Source organism: Opisthorchis viverrini (genome assembly GCF_000715545.1).
Source record: "Opisthorchis viverrini unplaced genomic scaffold opera_v5_94, whole genome shotgun sequence".
NCBI lineage: Eukaryota > Metazoa > Platyhelminthes > Trematoda > Opisthorchiida > Opisthorchiidae > Opisthorchis > Opisthorchis viverrini.
This window is the reverse complement of record NW_008751751.1, coordinates 947,604-970,473: the sequence shown is the minus strand read 5'-3', so window position 1 is coordinate 970,473 and position 22,870 is coordinate 947,604. Positions and strand designations below refer to the sequence as shown.

Genomic DNA, 22,870 nt, shown 5'->3' with positions numbered 1-22,870 from the left:
TTGGGGCTGATGCAGGTAAAAATCACACTTTTAGCCTGTGATAATTAGTGAACGATTTCGTCTCAATGAGGTTATTCAGCTAAATTTGTAGAAAGACACTGAGGTTGGATTTCGCGTCCTGGTTTCCACATTGCTAGGATTTCGTTCCACCGGGACTTCTAGAATGCTCCCTGTTGGGATCTGACTGTGACTCACCAAACATCGGGGAATCTTAATGGAACGGCCTCGCTTCGAAGGAAGCGGTTATCAAATAGATCGCTCATCCTGGATAAGACATGATTATAGAACATGGAGCTGGTAGCTGGCTACGGATTTCCCGACCTGCTAGCTGGCGTGGAAGAAATCTTAGACCCCCTACCCCCGCAACACAATAATAGGTGAATAGTGTGATCTGAATCCAATCAAGCGGATCAAGGTGATCAAGCCTTTGGTATATCTTCAGCATTTTACTGAAATGAAGATTTATGCTCACCACAACAGGCTCTAATCATTTCGGACACACTTCATGGCTGGCTACTTGTTGACCTGTTCCAATGCATGAACTAAAACTGTGAGTAATTCTTCTCGTTCCATAAGTTTCATATTTTGCAAATTGCAAAGAGTTTGCTGCTTCCAGTAAGCCTATCTTCATTTGTTAGCTTGGCAGTGTGTCGCGAGTAACTGCAAAATCCTATTCTTTGTATCCCTAAAACAGGGTGATTGATGGGAAACCCAAAGATCGTGCCGAAACACTCTTCACCATTTCCTGAGTGTATCACCGAACAAGGAAAGGAGATATCTGAACGATTCATTTATTCCTTAAGCGATCCCCATTTGCGGATTTATCTTCTTACTGTGTGTCTCCACAAAATCTGGGCTATTGAAAAGGGCTAATTTTGTAACAAAAAAGATACAGTTTTATGGACGACGGCAGAGGATGATAATTAAAAACGATCCCTGCTCTTTATCCGGCAACAGTGCTATTAAACGCAACAGAGCAGAATGCATAGCATTTAGTTGGACGGGAATTTGAATAAGTGCCAGCATAAGCCACAACAAGCACTCACAAACAAACGCTGACTGTGTTTCAAAAAAAAGTTTAAACCAGTCAAGGCAATACTACCTGTGAGGTAGTCCAAAGATGTCTGTTTTCCATGATATAAATTAAGTGAACTAATCGTGTGTCACAACATTCTAGAAAATATTTTGGAAATGATTGAAGAATACAGAAACCATCATGTCCAACAAACGCATTAAAATATGGTTGATAGATGTTGCGCGCGATCGCGCAGGCTGAGTGAGTTCAAGTATTCTCAAACCTCCAAAGTTGCTTCTCTTGTGTCGTCATTCTATTTTCAATTATTTGGAAGGCATGACATCGACACTTATCCGACTGACGATCTACTTCGATTTCGAGTGTCCCATGAAGTGCCAGCCGACTTTAGGGATGAGCAATCTAGCAAGAAAGTAGTAAGACAGAGATAGTACAGTCTCATTGAAGGTATTTGCCTGCGCTTCCTTTCGATGCAATTCATCCATTCTATAAAACGATTCTCCGTCTCTAACGCGGCTGAATTTGCTGTATTTTCGAAGTAGTAAGAGGACTTTATCGCACGCAGTAGAGCAAACAGTACTGCATAATATGTCTACTTTGGATAATGACCAATGTCACGACAGCGTTTTCTAAAAGGGGTTAGTTTCTGAACGGTAATCATGAAGTTAAGACACACTGTATCGGGACGAGATCAGGGGAGACAAGGCCCATCAACGTCTCTGAATCTGATAACTTTAAATCAATGAGAAATATAACCTAAGCTTCTCAGAAGACCTTCGAAAAAATCTATTTTCTGCCGTACCTTTTCTACAAACTTACGGAAGTACTTCAGATAGGGTATCGAAAAAATTTACTTCAATAGAAAGGCTATCCAGGAGGCTGTTTACTCATCAGTATCCTAAACCTGCACTAAGATTGACCTTGACACCTACGTTTAATCGATGGTGTAAAATTTCCTTGAGATGAGGCATAACAAGACCAACACTTCAAATCAGACCGTGGCAAATATAGATCATGGAAAATATGGATAGTTATCCAAGCATGCCGTGAAAAATGTACTTCTTCCATTTGGTTCATACTCAGCCCCTGTCCTTCCTTAATTTCACATGTGCGATCCAAGATATTTGTGTATTAGTGAGCATTTTCTTCCCGATCTATGAAACTAGACTCCCCGACAAAAAATTGGATCCTACAAAAAGTAGGATACTACTCAAAATATTCATGGAAAATCTGCACATTCCACTACTGGATTCCCGAATTTTCATCTTTTTTTATTTCTCACCCAAAAAGCAGACTGTACCCATGTTGTCCTAACATATTCCCTTATTAATTCCGAGAAAATGCAGTTGGTTCACTACTGAGTGGATCACTCCATGTAGCGGGTGATCCCAACGCCTAAACCATAAAAAACCCCGTTCACAAACTGGTTATTAATTAATCTTTCTTGAATTGTTTACTGCAATACGCCCATCTCCCTACACACACCAGGTAATCCAGAATGCAAATAGCTCCGGGAAGGGAAAATTTCCCTCTCTAATATCCCCTCGAGTGAAAAAACCTCCAAACCAAAAAGGAACAATTTTCTGATTTCCAAAATCGCTGTCTGATCCTAAAACTGGAATGCGTTACATAAGGCTTCCCTTGCGCTATTGCATGGGACTACGTGGTTCGTTAAACAGCTGATTTCTTTAACAGCATTGATCACATCACTCGGCTTTCCTTAAATGAACTCCATTTGGCTTGATGCGATCGATTATTTAGCCCCAGGTATACTGATGACTTAATGCACTGGGATACAGATTAAAGACAGTTGAGCTGAAGCACGGGATGAAGAAACTCACATGACTTTGACACTCGTCGGGATCCTGATTAGTTTATTAAGATATAAATTAAGGATAAGTGGTTCCTACACGAATGTAGCTAGCCAGTACAAAAATCAATCATTCGCAGTGTCCCTGACGAGAGGAGTTGGCTCTCTCCTTTATATAGTTTTATCACCTTATACCGTTTGCGTCTAGGTAAAAAATTTCCAATGGCGACCAACGTCTTGCCCATGCGCTCCTAGTGACGTGTTTTGAAGGGGAATATCAGTCATTACATAGATGGTTCAGTGTCATCCCACTGCATTGCACTTAAAACAATGGCTAATAAGCGCTGACCAAGTTCGTGGAGAAAGGGGAAAGTTGATGGTCAGAAATGATCAACCTCCACATTTGAATGGCATTTGATTTATTAAAAAATGATCTCTCATTCCTTGGCCCGATTGGAAACCACAAAGAAATTCCTCCTAGAATCTCTCCACAACTCGACGATCTCTCTTCTTCAATAGCCTGGGGTATTTGACGAAATATGAATAGAAATAGTCTTTCACAATCGGTAGTACATTGCCCAGAAATGCTACTCAAGAAAAATGATCGTATATTGCTTGTCCCAACTGAGCAATCTCTTCACCTTCCTTTGATATTCCTTCACTAGATGAACACAACTGGTATATACGGCACATCTTATTTAATAGTTGTTTCTAACTATTCGACTATTCGAAAAAGTTTTGACACCGTTACTCGGGAAAACCAATCATCACAGTATCCAGTCTAATAAACAGACACCGGTTGTGCTGTCAGCAACGAGCCCAAGGTGAACAGACGGGTGAACCAGAATTTAGTCCAGCTTTGAAGCTTTCCTCTATTTCAGCGCAAAGAACCCCTGGAAATTTCAGTTCTTTTTTCGCACACCGCTCCCCAACAACGTGGGTCTGAGTTGGCGTGAGATGGTAACAATCAATTTATGGACAGCATCGCAAACCCATAGGGTCATAAATCCACAAAGGTTGTTACTACGCCCCAGCAACCTCCATCCAGTCACAAATGACTTGTGTTTGTTAAATCCACTGGCCGAGCATCGAAGTCGAGAGTTTGGGTGGAGATTTTTATGTTCTGCTAGGTGCATACCTGTTCTGACCAGTTTGTATATAACTGATCCAACCGTGTGAGAAGGCACAATTCCTTCGTCGGACCGTCTTAACTCAGGAACCATGTGATTATATCGTTATTATTGTTACTGTTATTGTTAGTAATAGTACACTCTTACGTTGATGTGTTCGATAGCTTTAACATAGTCCGTAAAGTAAATAAGGGCTACGGTACCTTAAGCTTTTTCAGGCCTAGACAGGGTTAGAGAGGCTTTCCGTTCGGAAGCTCAAACCTAACGCTGTGTGCGATCTTGAGCTCTGGCCACTGTGCGTACTCGTAAAAGCAAGTTTCAGACTTGATCCGCTGGATAAACGTTTATCCCAATACAACTTCAGAAAACAAAAGAAAGCATAGCTGACTTGTGAATATCAACAGAAAAATTCCCCCGAACAGAAAGTTGTTTTGTGGCTTCGACACGAGAAAATTTCTGTATTAAACTGCCCACGAGTACCTGTTTATTTGCATGTCTACGAATTTCTAATTCATTTTTATTCTACTTTGCGAAGTGTGTCACTGATTTAGGAAGTGCTAACTTGTGGTCGAACAGAGCTAGAGGTAAACGGCATTGCAAGGAGAACGGGAATAGTCTAATAACTTTTGAAAGGAGCTTTGCAGAGATTTGTCCAATGCATATAATAAGTGGCGAATAAGACCGTGATTTCTAGTATTCTTTGACAAACCTTGTTACACAAATCTGCCGCGTGTTGTAAACAACACGATATTAGCGATATCACAGTATTTTTTGACACAATGCTACACTACTCACAAATGAGCGCACATCCCCATTCGTGTGCATACTGTTCCGTAAATAGAACGCGAGTTTGATGAAGACTGGGGGATCACGCAGTCATTATGGGCTGCAAGAATGATGAAGCCGATAGTGGGCTGTCGAAGAATTTTCTGAAACCTTAAAGGTAGCATGGTTTTATGGTAAGGAAATATAACTGGACATTCCGAATATCGTGCAAAACTAAATACACATTTGGTTGTATCTTTCTTCAGCACCAATGTAATTTTATTATTGTTACTGTTATTGTTAGTAATAGTACACTCTTACGTTGATGTGTTCGATAGCTTTAACATAGTCCGTAAAGTAAATAAGGGCTACGGTACCTTAAGCTTTTTCAGGCCTAGACAGGGTTAGAGAGGCTTTCCGTTCGGAAGCTCAAACCTAACGCTGTGTGCGATCTTGAGCTCTGGCCACTGTGCGTACTCGTAAAAGCAAGTTTCAGACTTGATCCGCTGGATAAACGTTTATCCCAATACAACTTCAGAAAACAAAAGAAAGCATAGCTGACTTGTGAATATCAACAGAAAAATTCCCCCGAACAGAAAGTTGTTTTGTGGCTTCGACACGAGAAAATTTCTGTATTAAACTGCCCACGAGTACCTGTTTATTTGCATGTCTACGAATTTCTAATTCATTTTTATTCTACTTTGCGAAGTGTGTCACTGATTTAGGAAGTGCTAACTTGTGGTCGAACAGAGCTAGAGGTAAACGGCATTGCAAGGAGAACGGGAATAGTCTAATAACTTTTGAAAGGAGCTTTGCAGAGATTTGTCCAATGCATATAATAAGTGGCGAATAAGACCGTGATTTCTAGTATTCTTTGACAAACCTTGTTACACAAATCTGCCGCGTGTTGTAAACAACACGATATTAGCGATATCACAGTATTTTTTGACACAATGCTACACTACTCACAAATGAGCGCACATCCCCATTCGTGTGCATACTGTTCCGTAAATAGAACGCGAGTTTGATGAAGACTGGGGGATCACGCAGTCATTATGTATGGGCTGCATGATGAAGCCGATAGTGGGCTGTCGAAGAATTTTCTGAAACCTTAAAGGTAGTATGGTTTTATGGTAAGGAAATATAACTGGACATTCCGAATATCGTGCAAAACTAAATACACATTTGGTTGAGGAATATCGTAAGAGACGGCTCCATTTGTATCTTTCTTCAGCACCAATGTAATTTTCAAATGAGCACATTTTGCCGAAAGATGCCCAGAATAAAAAAAATATTTTCTGGTTAGATTATCTACTGTATGCAGTACATTCTAGTAGAAGCTAATTACATGTACGTTTTTGAAGGCCGTTTAGTCAACAAGGTATAACTTTGTTGTCATCTTTTGCAGTCACTTCTCCCAACGACTAACGTCTTGACATCCAGTAATTCATGGGTAGTGAAGAAAGACCCTCTAGAGATGCACAATATAAGGATATAGCTCTATCGCGCAAACTGATTGCCGCGTTCCGTGTGTTAACACACCCGAAAACAGGAGAACCCACTATGAACTCTCATTTGATGGCGGTATTTTCAAAATTCAATGGGGATGCCCTTGTCTGGAGAGGTGACCTTCAAAATAAAATATCCCACTGACGATAATAGTTTTAGATCTCTTGAAACTCATCTCTTGAAACACATCCCATCGCGGAAGCCCCTTCGAGAAATGACGAGCCATCATGAGGGTTCGCCTTTCATGAACCATTCTGGTAGTATCGAACGATATTCGGTAAGGGAGTGTGTAATCGTTGAAGACACCAGAAGGAAATATTTCAACCATTCCTTATTCATGTCATATCCCAACTACCTTTCTGATGTTCACTCCAATTATTACGTCTCCATTTAATTCCGGGACTCAAATTATTTTGTTTTGTTAATCCTTCTCAAACATCAGAGTGGAGCAGACCATCTTAACTACCCACGTCTATTTCACCCACATCATGACTCCAATCATATACGCAGTGTTCGAAAGTGCGTTGCATTCACACACAACGGAATGCCGTACTGTTCATGTCGTGAGCTGTGTTTACTTCCCCTGTCATACACGCGTTAGGTGAGTGAAGTTCAATTGTGAGGGAAAGCACAACTCAAACAGAATGACATGGTGAGTGTAATGCAGTGATCTCTGGACCAATCAATACCATCCTTTGTGTTTTGTCGACGGGCACTTTGCTAATCAGGTTCACGGGTCCGTGGGGTTTATGCAACGCCGACTACTTTACTGGACAGTGCCTCTGGACATTGTTTTATTCGACTAAATATGGGTGTACGGAAATGTAGAGCTGGTAGAAGTCGAATCATGTTGTCCTCCTTCCTAATGCGGTTGAAACCTAAATGCACGTTTGGCAAGAGTTTAAAAGGAAATCCTAGCTGAGGAAAAGACACCTTCTAACGTTAACAGTTTTCGGTTAAGTAATTTCTAAAACCAATAGAGAGTCAAAAACGGTACAGTTTCATCGCTGACTGAAAGGTGGGAGACTAAAAAGGCTATTTGTTAGATCAGTGGAATCTGCATTAACAAGACACAGGTGAAGTTTAAGTTGGTTGCAAAATATATGAACTTCACGTTTGCATTTACTCGCTTCCATTCGTCTGGTATGATTATTCCGGTCAGTCATAATCAAAGATGGGAAGCACTAGACTTCACTTTTATCCCTGTTAAAATTCATTTGCAATGTAAATCCTAGGTGATGCCTCCAGCATTAACCGGTGGAGCGGTGGTCACACTCTTGTTGCTTGTCGGATCTCCAGGGTCCAAAATTCAACAAGGCAAACGACATGCACTGCTCATGAGCTTTAACAGGAGTGAAAAATGAAGCAAGTGCTTCTCACTCTTCGCCTGGGATTGCCAGGATAACTGCAACCAGATGAGGGTGGAGGGAGGAGAGCTATTCAAGCAAGTGTGATACGAATGCGTACCCTACAAACATCTGCGCACTTCACCTTGTTGTATTCACACACACCATGTAACGGTCACCAAGACTGATTTTTTAATGAACAGCTTTGAATGCATCCTCTTCACAGTGAACCTATCCAACTGGTTTGGCTCTCGGGCTATCCAGTAGCCCGCTAGATTAGTCTATTAATTCACAGTTGTAAATAACCCATCTACTGTGGGTGCACGTAAACAGGTTCCTTGGCCTATGTTTTCCTGGTTCCCCCGTCTTTGAATTTACGTGAAAGCGATTTACTAGCCATTATAACTTTCACAGCAGGCAAGTGTCTGAAGCTGTAAATAAATCAGGATATGGAGCTGTAAATTTACTTGGAACTTTTTATGGTGATTACGAGGGGATCCAAAGGACTCCTAGCTGAATCTCTCATTTGTACTTTCCAGTAGAAAATAAGTTTGCTAGAGGCTTGAAGACCAAGCCCACCCGGTAGGCTCCAAGAAGGGCCAAATCGGTAGCGGAGTGTCGAAGGGGTTTCACCAACATTATAAGCAACCTTTTGCCAAATAGGTCAAACTACAGATTCATTGAGAAGCTTAGTGGCAATCGACAAGATTGCAGCTCACCTTATGAAGTCCCGTGACCTTCAGAATCCTGGCTGAGCGGTGGCGGATGGATTTCCATGTCGTACGTACGCAGTTCGCTTTCATACGTGTTTGTATGCTTATGCACGACCATTTGATCACCTGCATAATGATATAGCGTTCGTGTTATTATTTTTCGCGCTACTACACGAATTCAACTTAATCTTGGTGGAGATTTCGTTCTGTAAGGCCATCCTATGTTGAGAAGCCGTGAAGCACTGTAAAATTGTTTCATCCTTATTGTGAATCATCAGCAGGGCGCATCTCATGAAATTCCAGCATTTCGAACCCGCGACCTCATCCGGACATGAGTAACAGGTTTATACTTGTTAAAAATCGTAACTATGGTCTTGGTTTGTTTGAACGAACCCCCGACTGAAACCACATGAGCTCCTTGCAATTTACGTAAGAAACGACTTTCATTCAAGTCTGGTTTCCTCCACAGATGCCGTTAGCATATGCTTGTTGCGTATACACTCCCGAAAGTTGGACTTTAGCTTCTCTTGTCTGAACGATTACTGGTTTGTGTACTTTTAAGCGCGGAATATTTTTTCAATACTAAAGCATTGACATCAACACTACTGAAGCTGATTCTGTTCAGGCTTATAGCCAGGACGTATCGAGCAGCAGATATGAATCGATTTATCACAGTGTTTGAGTTTTTTTCACTGAGTGATTGGATTAAGCAAATTACGAATGCATATTGCCTTCGTTTTTGGATTTCCGGTCTATTACCCTACTACGCAGTTTCACTACCAGAACAATAAGTTCAGTTCGAAGAGACGACGATGAAAGGAACATATCACTGTCTTGTCAATGGAAGATATACCAGGCTAAACTAGTAGCGTACACTAAGCTGAATATTTTTAAACTATACAAAACCGAATACGATGAGATCTGATGATCATCAACCCACTTGGTGCTATAACTGCTGATTCGCCAAATGTGTGATATCTGCTGCTGACCCGTTCCAGAGCCCCAGTGCCTGAAAAAGACTCACAGAAGGGAACACAACAGCGATATTCGAACAAGCGAGTACGGGAGCGTGAGTGCGTGCGAGTGCGAGAGCAAAAGTTACAACGGTCCCACGCCATTTAAGGGGGACTTTCTGACATTGATCCAGACTGTCTGATAGGCGTTAGTGAACACCCATCGACATCAATCGTGCCTCTATAAAAATGCCTGAACGCTGATCACATTCGGTCATGCATCTGTGGTATGCGTGGGGATTCATTGGCTCTTGCTGAATTGATTGAATGTTTGACTGGTCTGGATGCTTGCCGACTTTCCTGTTGAAATTTTGGTGAAGCAGTAGGTTCCGGGCTTTTTGAGGTTACTCTCAGGAATCTGACCTTCCTGACAGTTGGTAAATGTGATCTCGCTAAAAGACACGGAGAAAGCTCACCCAACTTACCCAACAAAGTATTTTAGTGCACGTTACTGCTGCTGATATTTGTGTTATCGCTTTACAGGGACAAACTCAGCATCGTTTCTAACGGTCGGTAAGGTCAAATCCGTCCTCACGTCCTCATTCACGTTAGAGACCATACGTTGATAATTTTTGTTGAATCTAGTTTACATTGCTGTATATATGTTTGCCCTTGTCGGTAGTCTCTACCGAACTCTCTAGCCGAACTCTACATGGCTGAATATTCGAAACCTGTTCAAAACCCGGCTGAAAAACAATCACAAACATTTTTATAACCCGGTGCTGATGTTCACATTCAGGCATGTCTGTCCGTTCCTGCTGTGTGTACTTGGAATTTCCATTTCAAGACTTCTTTAACCCTTTTCTATTCTATAACAATTCACAAAACCTTTGGTGACTGGGTGATATACACTTCTGGACTCACAAGGGATCAACTAAAGGCACCGACAAACACAGACACATAGAGAGAGTTGTGAACTTCAGCTGCATAGACATGATTGGTTTCAGGCAGTTTCGGCAAGCTAACCGATGGAACGGTAAGCGACCGATCCGCTAGTTAGAATTCACACTGCAGACTTATTTCTATTCATTGAATCATTTCAAGATCCATCAGATCCCCTCCTGTCTTCTAGAAAGCTCAGTTCAGTGTTGTAGATCTAGACGTGATGGGCAGCTGTGCACCATGTACAACTGCTTATTTGCAATCTGCGCCCTCAATGCTAGAATAGGACAGTGCAAGCCGTCAGTTGGTCCCACGAAGCAACTGTTGCCTAACTTATCACAAAGTTTAACCCTGTTGAAGTGGGCGGATTTACTGAAACTTGCAATTTTGCACCTCAGTATTCGCCTACAAGCCATCGAAAGCTCTTGACCTCTACCACCCTGTCACATACACGCACGCACGGACGCACGCATGCACGCACGCACGCACGCATGCACGCATGCACGCACGCACGCACGCATGCACGCATGCACGCACGCACGCACGCATGCACGCATGCACGCACGCACGCACGCATGCACGCATGCACGCACGCACGCACGCATGCACGCATGCACGCACGCACGCACGCATGCACGCATGCACGCACGCACGCACGCATGCACGCATGCACGCACGCACGCACGCATGCACGCATGCACGCACGCACGCACGCATGCACGCATGCACGCACGCACGCACGCATGCACGCATGCACGCACGCACGCACGCATGCACGCATGCACGCACGCACGCACGCATGCACGCATGCACGCACGCACGCACGCATGCACGCATGCACGCACGCACGCACGCATGCACGCATGCACGCACGCACGCACGCATGCACGCATGCACGCACGCACGCACGCATGCACGCATGCACGCACGCACGCACGCATGCACGCATGCACGCACGCACGCACGCATGCACGCATGCACGCACGCACGCACGCATGCACGCATGCACGCACGCACGCACGCATGCACGCATGCACGCACGCACGCACGCATGCACGCATGCACGCACGCACGCACGCATGCACGCATGCACGCACGCACGCACGCATGCACGCATGCACGCACGCACGCACGCATGCACGCATGCACGCACGCACGCACGCATGCACGCATGCACGCACGCACGCACGCATGCACGCATGCACGCACGCACGCACGCACCAGCATCCACCCTGACCCAACAAAGTCAAACCAACAATACGCGTGTCGACCAATGTATGTCGACCACTCCATCCTTGCAATTTGATTGGTCTGCCACGACATGCCTCGTGGCCAGTCAGCACATGTCGTTTTTAGGGTCCTTTTAAACAGCACAACGGCCCTCGTGAGCTTAATTTCCACTGTCAAGCCTCAGTTCGTAGTATTCTTGCTTCACTGGAATTCCGGAGTTGTCTTATCTACAATGCAGCCAAGACGAATAGTCCGCGGTCCACTGAGGGCCTTGCATGCAAACTGTACTGAGGAGATAACAAATAATCTACCCCGTGATTACGAGGAATGTTTTACGCCTTCAGTTGATGGAAATTCCAGGTGAGTGAAAGTATCCATCCAAGCGAGCTGTTTTAGTTATTTATATTCATTATTTTTTTGCCATCAGGGTTCAGATTTTGTGATCTGCGAGCTTAATTTTTAGTTTCATTTCATTTTGTTATTGGCCGATGTGTGTCATCAGTGGTGGGCTACTAGAGGTCACTATTTTCATAGCCACAACACTTCATAACTTTGACTTTTCTGGAAGAGATGTACATCAAATATTTGCTGCTTTTAGTGCGCACCATAGTACTAAATAACAGTGTAGCAACCATAGAGGTAGTCGAGTCAATTATACCAGCTGCCTCGACTAGTTAGATGAGTCAATTAGCTGCCTCGACTAGTTAGATAATGCGCTACCGCGCCTGCTGCTAGTTCATGAGGTGGTCTATTAAGCTTGTGTCCTTAATTTTACGAGCACAGCTATTCCTCCCATATCTAGCCATCAGTTACTAAAATTGTTTATAGCTGCATAGGTCCGTTCGAAATAAAGCAATGGTGTTTCTGAGTATATACGATACATACGACCGGTTTTGTGTGGCTATGAGCACGTCAAAATCTCGACCTTTCTCAACAGAACAGCAACCTCTAGGGGCTCGGAATTACACTTTCCGATTTTAGTGATATCTTAAGCGTACCGAGTCACTTGTCTGCAAAGACCGAAGGTCTGCGTATTCAAATGCGGGATTAGGAGAACATTTATGTTGGTTTCAATGCAATCGTTCGCGTTTACTTGTATCATTTGGCACTATACGTTTGCGGTAGGTGGCACATTTGAAGCCTGGTCCTTTGGAGGCCCGGTAATTTGGAGGCCTCCAGCCAAGCTCTAAAACGGTCACACAAACCCACTTCGTTCATTTAATTTGGGTCGAGCGGTCTCGAGCAGCCCTTGTAGTGACACCCACAGGGATACGTGTATTGAAACTGGCCTTATAGGTAGGCCGGACACCCTCTAAAGCAATTTCCAGCTAATATGTCGTAGGGAGGGGGGGGGGTGATGCGTTTCGCTCTACAACACAACGACCTTTATTCACCGTCTGATGAACTTTCCACATTCGCGACGCCAGACAAACGCTAATTGCAGTTCCGTTTTTGATTCCCCTGTGGCACACATAAGAGAAACTCAGTGTCAAAAAGTTCGAGTGATGTCAAGTTGATAGCTCATTTTTCAGCTTGACAAGTGTCATTCATTTATTATTAAGAGGTGTGTTTTTGTCCAGTTCGTGGTTTAATTATTCCACTGCTCATCGCCACACTAACAATCATCATCTGTCGTTCCACTCCACATAGTATGGTAAAACAAGACACTCCTGCAACTCCGCTTGTACGAGTTCACAGTTCGGGCGTGGTCGGAAGGAGACGATCATTACAGCCATTGAGGACATCCAGTTGCCGTTCAGACAGGCCACATAACCTTGTTTCAGCGGAAGACATCCGATGTCATTTCCCGATTCGTGTTTTATCTGGAAAGTACCTGACGCCATGTGAGGCCAGTAAAACCTCGGACGATAATGAAACCACCATCGTATCACCCTTGCGAAGTGGATATAAACGTTCTGGAAGTTACGTTCCAGACGAGGAGGAAGTCACACAATCCAAACAGATATGCTACTCCAATCAATGTTCTGATAACAATTACTCCGAAAATAAGCTTACAATGGGTGCTTATGTGAAGACTCATCCACGGTATTTCCGACGGCGCAACAGTGCTGACTGTATGAGGCAGCCCATTTCAGACAGAGGAAAAGTTTGCGATGTGAATGTGACAGCATACATTAGTCGTCTTTCTCCCATATGTCCTGTTCCTATGCCTGAAGGATTTCCACTCCAACTTCCGCCATGTGCTACAGTTTCTTTACCTTGGGAAGCAAGACGTGCCATGCTCACTCCCAGACAACCTCAACGCACTGCAGAGACCCAGACATCTCCGACAGGTGAGTAAGACTCAGATAATTTGGAGTATTTCGCTCATTATCCACGATAAATTGTCCTATCCTGATGCAACTTTTCATTGCTCTCTACAGAATCGACAACAACAGTCTGCGGTCAGAAGTGCTCTCGGTGAGTTACACTACCATCTTTTACCGGTTTCCAACATCTCATTTGAATGGCCTTTTTTGGACCGTCGTTTGACCTGTTTATCTGGTTCACTTATTTGTACACATTGGATTAGGTTGACTACAGGATTATCACACTGCACAGGTTAACTCGCATTCTCAAATTTGAGATTATCACCAGTTGTTGTTTAATCTGTAAACACGTGGTTACCTGGTTACTCCGTCCGACTAGTTGCTATCATACACCAGTCATTCTAATCCAAGAACCCGGCAACAGGGGCGATTTGATGCCAGATTAGGCACGGACCATTTAACCTGCATCTTTCATGCAACAACCACCAGTATGTTGTGTAACAAGTGATTACACGAATGAACTGCGGGCTAGATGACCTCTGCGAATAAGGTGGGGGTGGATCAGTAAAAAAAAGTACAATGCCTCCACTTTTCTCTCCTATTTCAGATCCAAACGTCAGAGCTTTGGGTCGTCACAGATGTTGGTTGGATTGCGCAAAACGTTTGGTAGTCTCCGCCGGGCAATCAGTGCAGAACGACTACATCGTTCTTCCAACAGTCTTTTGGGATCGACCGAGCGAAATTCATCACAAAAGCCTACACCTCCGAAAAGTGCCAAGTTAAAGCTTAAAACATTGGTATGCAAACGTTCAAGTATTCAACGTTCATCGATCGGCGTTGGTACCAATTCCGCGGTCATGATCAAAACTACGTCACCAAAGCAGTCAGATCAGTCTAACCATCAAAAATCTACCGCAACTGCCCCATTTACTAACGAGGTTAACGGGAGCAAACTTACATGCCAAGTGGTCAGCAAGCTTCCCGATGGATCAATACGAATAGCCTTGCGTCGTGGATCAACTCGACAACAGTTTGGATTCTTCATTGCTCGCGATTCAGACGGTGAGTGCATTGAATCTCATTCTGACAAATTCCATACTAGCTTAGTCCAGCCGATATCGTGCTATTTTATCAGTTTGACTTAGAGAACCGCTTCGGGAAATAATAGAGTAGCGAAGCCACTCATTTTCCGTAGACATAAACATAGCTAGAGTCGACCCGGTTGTAGAATTTATATTTGCAAAGAAATCCTCCGTGAATTCCAAAGTGTGGTTTGATAATTCAAGTCTTGCATCATCAATAAACCTGTTAACATTTGATTTGCATTACAGGTATCTATATCAGCAGACTTGGAGGTGTTCGGAGTGCTGTTAAGTTCTGGGATTTGTTCCGTGTTGGTGACAGAATTTTGGAAGTTCAAGGTACATCATGCAGTAAACTGGATGTGGAAGATGTGCAAAATCTGACCCGAGGATGTGAACTTGTAGAATTTCGAATCAAACCGACTCATGCGAGTAACTTCACGTACAGTTTGACCCAGTCTAGCTGCTGACGTGAAGTACCTCCGGCAAACTTCGCGCTTCTTTGTGATTGATTTTTACTAACTGCTGCCCCTGCTCATTGTCCCGTCCTATGCCAAATGTACATAGAGATTACCTTTCCCTCAGATACCTGAAAAGGTCTATTCTTTTTACTTGCTCAGATGAACCCTATTTTTTCCTTAGCTCCATCAGATAATTTTCAGCTGTTTAAACTATGAGTATAAATGGTGTTCTGTGCCAAGCAGATCTCATATTTCTGTATTTCTTGGGGGTTTTACGCGTTTCGGCAAAGATTGTATTGGTTGGGGAAAGTATGCACTACCATGATTTATTTGACAGCCTTCTTAAAATATTGTTCAGCTGTAGGACCATTTCGGTGGTTGACTGCCATGCCATCAGAAGGAAGCACGAGGGCCGGGATGCTGCCAGGTTCCCCAAGCCTAGACAGGGGGGAGTCAATATACAGAAGTCGGGTCAGTAAATTCGCGCTCTAAACACAGCCTTATTGTTGAGGGAAGAGTAGAAGCGGACGAAGTAGGCGGTTGGTGCTAGCCTGAAACAATCATTCCGAGGTCCCTACACCTCCAGACATTCAGGCAATCTGGGTAGACTGAAAACAAGAACGCCAGTGACCGATTAGTAGCCAGATTTTGTATCCAACTAGGCGCAGTGGAGATCACGCGGTCCCCATCCCGGAGTGCATGTGGCGTCGAAGGCACCCAAAGGTTTCATATTCTCTTCAAGCCCCTCCGCAACGTCATCTTCTGCCACTCTGAACTGGACAAATGATTCGGCATGCGCAATGCATAACGAACACAGCCGGTGCTGAACATATTTTTCAATGGAAGACCGTTACACAACCAAAAACTCGCTCTGTAATTGCCTCGTTGAGGATTCTCCGACGCTAACCCACTCCAGCCATGATCTTGAGACAACAGTTGTCCAACATCTCAAAACGTCTCAGTTCGGCTGTTCCAACAGGCTAATTCTAACAGCCATACAACAAAACAGCCCATACTGTAAAATGATACACGTCCTTTGAGATTACGGGATGTACTGTCTTGACGAGGTGTCTCAAATTAGCAAATGTGACCCGATTCATGCGTTGACGTCATCTGTCACATTACCGTCAAGTGATAATACGTCCAAGATATGTAGAACGCTCCACAACTTCGAGTGCCTCTCCCTGGATTGTAAGTGGCGTGTTCAAGAGCATGACCTTACAATTTGTGACCGCAAAGTGCATACCAAAGGACGGATGAATTTGGCCAGTTCAGCCAAAAACACCTGCGTCTTCTATTCGAAGTCGAGAATGATGTCGTCTGCATATTCCAGGTGGACAAGGTTTTTGTCAGAGGTTGTTTGAACACCGGGTTTTTGATGACCTTCCAACACTTGTCTCACTATCTCACCGATTACAAAATTAAATAGGAATCGAGAGAGTAAGCACTCCTGACGAACACCGTTTTAGGAGAGCTTGCCGTATACTGTCACACGCTCGGAAGTCTGAGAATACAAAGAAATTATGTTCAATAACTTTCGGGGTATTCCTTGATGGGCAAGCGTGTCAAGGAGGACAGACCTGTTAACCGAGTCGAATAAGACTTGGAAACATAGGAATACTAAATTTGTGAGTCCCTTGTACGTACGAGTGCAGTTCTCACAAAACATAATAGCTCTAGTGAGACCCTGTAGGTAAACCAGTTGCTTTGTGTAGATGACAGTTGTAACATGTGCTGTGTATACACTTTGGACAAGCACCACGGCTATGGGTAACGTTTGTCTTGTAGAATAATTGAGTGGAACAAAAACAGCTTCACTAAGGAGGGCATTTTTGAATCGTTGAAAGTCCCACAAGAACTAAGCACATTCCACGTCAAAATAGGCCTAAGAAGCTTCTTAATTTGACACAGTGGAATTGTATCCATCAAGCACGTTTTTCTATCATTCACGCCATTATGCTTGGGTGAGCTCAGGATGTTAGGACGCACTACAACAAATTTTGTGAACCGATCCGATGTTTAAGGCCAGTTTATTGGGCACTCCAATCGGGTTTGGTTGCGTGGCTGATCAATACCCAAACCCAGATTTCTTTTGTGAGGTTTGTCTTATCCTGACCTCTGTAAGCGAAGACACACGTCTACTACCTAAGGATTGAGCCGTTAGTTGTCCTGGGTTTTCGGGGCGTTCATCAGGGTACCTGAAATCCAATTATGCCAACCGATGTATTAACATTCCTTGAATCTCCTAACAACCACGAAGGGATGGTCAGCATTGTTGAATCGTCCTGTTGCTAGAGTGAGGAAGAACGAACCCAGGAAAGATATTCGTCCTTTCCGGACGACATTCTGTCCAAGTGACAACAACTCCTTTATTAGTATTTTGGACATCGTAAAGTAACTAGTTCCTTGAAAACTCGGGTTCACATTGTGCTCTAAGGGGAAGGAGATCATACACATCCAGAAGACTAGAGCTCGACAGTAGACCAAACTGGCTGCAGATGAGTGAGATGAAATACAAAAACATAAATACCCAAGACGGGCGAGCCACGATTCCTTATACGCTGAAAATTTTGATGGTCGTCAAAGGCCAGGCCTCATGGAATTCGATTTCACATACATCGGTGGCTCACTCCTAAGGTTCAGACATCCTTGCATATGCGGTCAACTGCACGGAAACCAAGCCAGTTAAAGTAGTCATCGACAGGGTACGTTGTTGGAAAGGATGACTGCAATCGGCCTAACTGTCCTATACCTCAACACAGCAGTAAACAGCGACTTAAAGCCAACCTGGACTGATGACGAAACGTTTGCAACCAGACTGGCTAACTCAGCGAACAGAGCAATAGCTATTTATGCAGACCGAGTTAGCAACGTGGCCCCCAGTTGCAAAATACCAGATTTCTACCTACGAATGCACCTACAGCTGCTGGTGGTTGCGTCAATCAAGTTCCTAGAGTTAAATTTCAGCACAGCACTGAACCTAGGTAAAGGCAACAAATCACCTAACTCTAAGTACCAGAGGCGGCATTTACCAAACCGGAAATTCCCCTAGATCCCCAAACTGAAAGTATTGCAAGCAGGTACGATGCGTGATTTACTAATTCGCCCTTATGCAAACCGTAGCAAGGTTTGTAAGTAATCCCGTGGGAATTCTCTTTTGGTCTGAATCAAAGCGGCTCTTTCCCAAAGGACTTTTTGATGAGATGTATCATATGGTTTTTCAATTGAAATGTGACAATGTTCAAATATGATTCTATGCAGTTCGAACTGCGATAGATGTTGGAGCGTTAGATTAAAAGTGATGAAAACTTAAGAAATGGGGAAATGAGGGGTCATTTTTGAAAACCTCCAGGTTAGAAGAAAGATGGTAGGATGCGATCCGCAGCGTTTTGGGGCTTGCACATCGTCTGCTCAAGTATATGAGTTTTCAGCTTTTTTCCTCCGCCTGTCCACCTGGAGTTCTCAAGTGTACTGTCACATACTAATTGAGATCGAGATGGACTGCCATACAGCAATATTGGCAAGTATGATACGGTAATTTCATTCACTTTGCAAACATAAGCCAAACGGTCTGTGGTATAAGGCTTCGGGCTAAGCCTAGTCTTCACTGGATGTAGGCCAGTGCAATAAATGTTTTCGCTCTTTCTAAGATCGGATTGGGAAGGGAGCAACTTAACAGGGAAGACAAAGATATTTGGTCAGTAACGAAAACCCTAACAAACTCATTCTCAAATGAGATGTCCGGATTCAGTGACATGAAAGTACTCTTGTTCACAAGCGCTACTCATCTACAGCTCACTGCTGGTTTCATCTTATTCGAGGCTGCTCATGTAGATGTTGGCCATGAGTTCCGATCAATTTTTTTATCTGCTAAACTCATCTACTCAGCTAAAATGAGGGATTCATTTAGAGCCCGGCTAAATCATACGCTTACGTCAAACAGGTTATTTGTATAACTAGTTATTTTCTTCCTATAGATCGGTGCTTATAGGGATCTTACGCACTTCTGTAGTTGTCTGCGCCTCTCGAAACAAACCGAAACACATCCATAAGTTTAAAGAACTCTTCATCTCGTGTGCAGAAACTTTGCTTTGGGGGACACTGTGAGGTCATGTAGACACTTAAAGGGCCATGTCTATGAACAAAAGGACCGCTCAGGTCAAGAGGATGTTAACGAAATACCCGCTGAGTTAAAGTTTTTAATCAGGGACAAATTAGTATGTCAAAGAAAGAAATTAGCTTGCAATTTTTATAAGACTGTCCACTAGTTGTGATTAATTGTCTGAATCCTTAAGTGCTTTTTCGAACGTTATGACGTCAGTGGTGAGAGATGATGTAAAACGCAGATGCCGAGAATGGTGGCGCAATCACAAGATGTACACCACAACTGACTGCCTCTTTGTTGTACAGGTAGAGTTATGGTGTTCAAAAGAGACAATTTGTCTTTGGTGGATGGGATCAGATTACATTGCTTTCGCAGTGCATAAGGCTGTAAGGAAAGCTGGTTATACAATTGGACGAACTAGGCCATCGGTACGCTGTTCCACTTCTGCTTACGTTGTAAGTGTTTTTGCAGCAGGGCACGCACCCATGCTGGCAGCAGTGCGATTTCCCTGAACAGCAATGAAGGGTAGTTATTGTTCTAATGTTCCAAGCAAAAAACATTTACTTTGCCATCGATCACATCAGTCTAACACGGCTGCCTAAAAACCATAGTCATACTCTAGATCCTAACCACTGTCGTGAGATCTGACTGCTTTGACGTCTCATGCTCTTCGAACTTCGAGGTTTGACATGTGTCACGTGGATCGTATAGAGACGTGGTGATAACGGCCCTAGAGAGAGGGGGCAGACATACATGTGACGGATAAAGGTGATGCTCTTTTGATTGTTTCGGTTTCCGTTAGAACACGCAGGGTCAACTCATTAATTGTCCGTTGTCGGAGTGATAAGAATGGTTCGTGTCTTCGCGATTAGGATATCGTCATGTCACCTAACATTCCAAACTTTCCACTGAGAGACAATGCACGCGCACACATCTTTATTTTGTGACCAGATTGATAGACCTGAAGTAGCATAATAGTCCTTGTTGGGCGTAGTGCTTCAACCCAGTCGGATTACTGTCTGTTTTTCTTGCATCATGTTCCTTAGACCTTTGTCACATAAAATCGTGCTGTAGAAAATGTTCACCAGGTATTTATCGGACATTCAGTACATTTTAAACGATTGAAGCAAAGGTTGCTGTTCTCCAGGAAGGACTCAGACTTGGTATGACACGAGATTGACGGATGGAGATCGTTCCGTTGAAAAGATGGGCATATTATCTAACAATCAGATAGGTTTACGATGTCGCTCATAATGCATTAGTGATTAACATACCCTGAGTTAAAGGCCAGTAGCAATCGTCCTCTAGAGGTGTCAGGTCGTGCTTCTTGCTAGAAGACGCCCGAAGAGATCAAAGCATCGCTGAATGGTCCTCCCCTCAAGCTGCTTCGTGGGTTTCGAGTGATGACCAGTAGCTACTTGTTCACACACAAAGCCTGTCATTGGGTGCACGACGGGGATGTAAAATTGTTTTAAAAATACTCTGCACAATATCGGATGAGTACATTAAGAACTTATGACAAACGAAAGCAGCTCAAAACAATCAGCGCAGTTGCTTACTTGTAGTAGCATTTATTTTTTCGGTTGATACCAATACTAAGAAGCCAAATCAAATTGACAACTGCCGTCTCCCTGGGAGGGAAACCTGGGACTAAACCCATACGTCCTTAATGACACTCTCAGATATGGCTCAATCACACAGTCAGTGGCGCCGATGCATTAAAGCCATTGCCTTCAATGTGTAAATACCCAGTTTCCCGATTAACTGGTCATGCCATCAGCTCTAATACTTGGCTTTATCTTCTGTGCTCTCCATTGTACCGGCAATCGAAATTGCGGCCACTGGAAACAACGTATTCCTGGTACATGGTTTATTGATGATATACTAAACTAAACTAAATAGCTTTTTCGTACGACTGTAGCGGAATCGTTGATGACAAGAGAGTCAGTCGCTAAGAGATTTTACTTTCTTCCTTTACTGCGGTCCGGTCTGGTAATAAAGTAGATCTTACAGGTAAAGCCTAGCCTAAAGTCACCTTAATATAAATTAAAACTCAACCATTCCCCTTTGATTTGACGACGTCCTGCCGTTTTGACTAACTTTTGATCGATAGCCCATACGCGGAACTGACTGAAGCTAACGAATTCTTCTTTGTCAAGCCCGGTCGACGAATTTTCCAACACTCGGAATGTGCGCAGTATCCAAGATAATTTTGTCTGTTTACACTGGTCTGTACAGCAGACCAAGCTTCCCCTCCGTTGGTGTGCGGTTCCAGCGTTCAGCACGTGTTTGTGTTTCTCTAAGGCAGGCGACCGATTCTGTTTACGTCTGCACTCCGACGGCAGATCATAGACGGAGCTGGCAGAACGATTAATGCGTTTGTCGTTGGGTAGCAACTGCTACCAGGCCGTGGGATTGTAAAGCTGCGTGCCGCTGAAGAGCCGAACAGTCACGGTCGATTTATATAAGACAGCTACGTCTGAAGCGTTGCTTGCGGACCGGACTGTCATATCTAAAGTTAGAACCATTTTTTTAACCTAGAACGACATGTTCACAAGCGCTCCTCATCTACAGCTCACTGCTGGTTTCGTCTTATTTGAGGCTGCTCATGTAGATGTTGGCCAAGAGTTCCGATCAGTTTTTTATCCTGCGATAAGCGTAACCGTTAGTTGCATTCGAGTCTAGAACATCCATGAACTGGCATATCCAAACCAACGTCATTCTAGTGGCATTCCTCTAGGGCCCAAATGTGCTGATGCCGAAACAATAATGCCATTCCATGCAACAACAAAAAAGTTACACACTGCTGGGTATGCGACGCTGATGGAGATACTCCCAGCTGATGTGCTTCAAACTTGACACAGCTAAAACAGGCCCTGTGTTGTCTCGAAAACGTTCGAACGTTCGTTATGCCAAACCAGACTGACTAACCAAACGCTTCAAAACAAAACTCTCCTCGGATTCCTCGTTGTCTTATTACTAAGTACAGACAAGTTTGTTAGTGGCAGCTGAGCACTAATGCAGGATATAATGATGCCCCACAGGCATGTGAAAAATATAGCTGAACAAGTGTCCATCAGCAATAACGGCCATTGATCGGCCGGCTCTTAACCTTTTGTTAAGGCTTTGGTTTGCACTAGAACCACTAACACTACCAAGACATTTGGTAGTTGAAGGGTGCACTGATGAAAGTGGGAAACCAGCTCAGTGGAATTAAAGTGGTTTTCTAGACCACCCCTGATACCTCTACGAGCAATGTATGGATTCAAATGACCAGAAGCGATTCTTGCAATGCCTGCCAAACGAGCACGCAATCACTTGCGTTCCTTCCCCGTGCTTGCCCTCATGCGTTCACTGATACATTGCCGATTTGGGCATCAGTCTCAACGTGTTTCACTGGATAATCATCGTTCGCACTATGCCGTGCTCTGTCGTAAATTGTGACTTCATGTTTCGGTATACTGCTACTGGCTGTATACGATTTTGTTTTCGCGTAAACCTACGTGGAGTGAAGTTCGAGA

The 22,870-nt window shown here is 43.8% G+C and overlaps 1 protein-coding gene across 1 annotated transcript; it reads left to right on the top strand.

Moving 5' to 3' along the window:
* Positions 1-11,609: 11,609 nt before the first annotated feature.
* On the top strand, positions 11,610-15,478 carry T265_05198 (hypothetical protein; the record flags this gene model as incomplete). The annotated part of the gene is made up of 5 exons (XM_009170142.1): positions 11,610-11,791; positions 13,082-13,725; positions 13,816-13,852; positions 14,309-14,763; positions 15,033-15,478. 5 exons carry the CDS (start codon positions 11,664-11,666, stop codon positions 15,251-15,253), a joined length of 1,485 nt encoding a protein of 494 aa, XP_009168406.1.
* Positions 15,479-22,870: the final 7,392 nt, after the last annotated feature.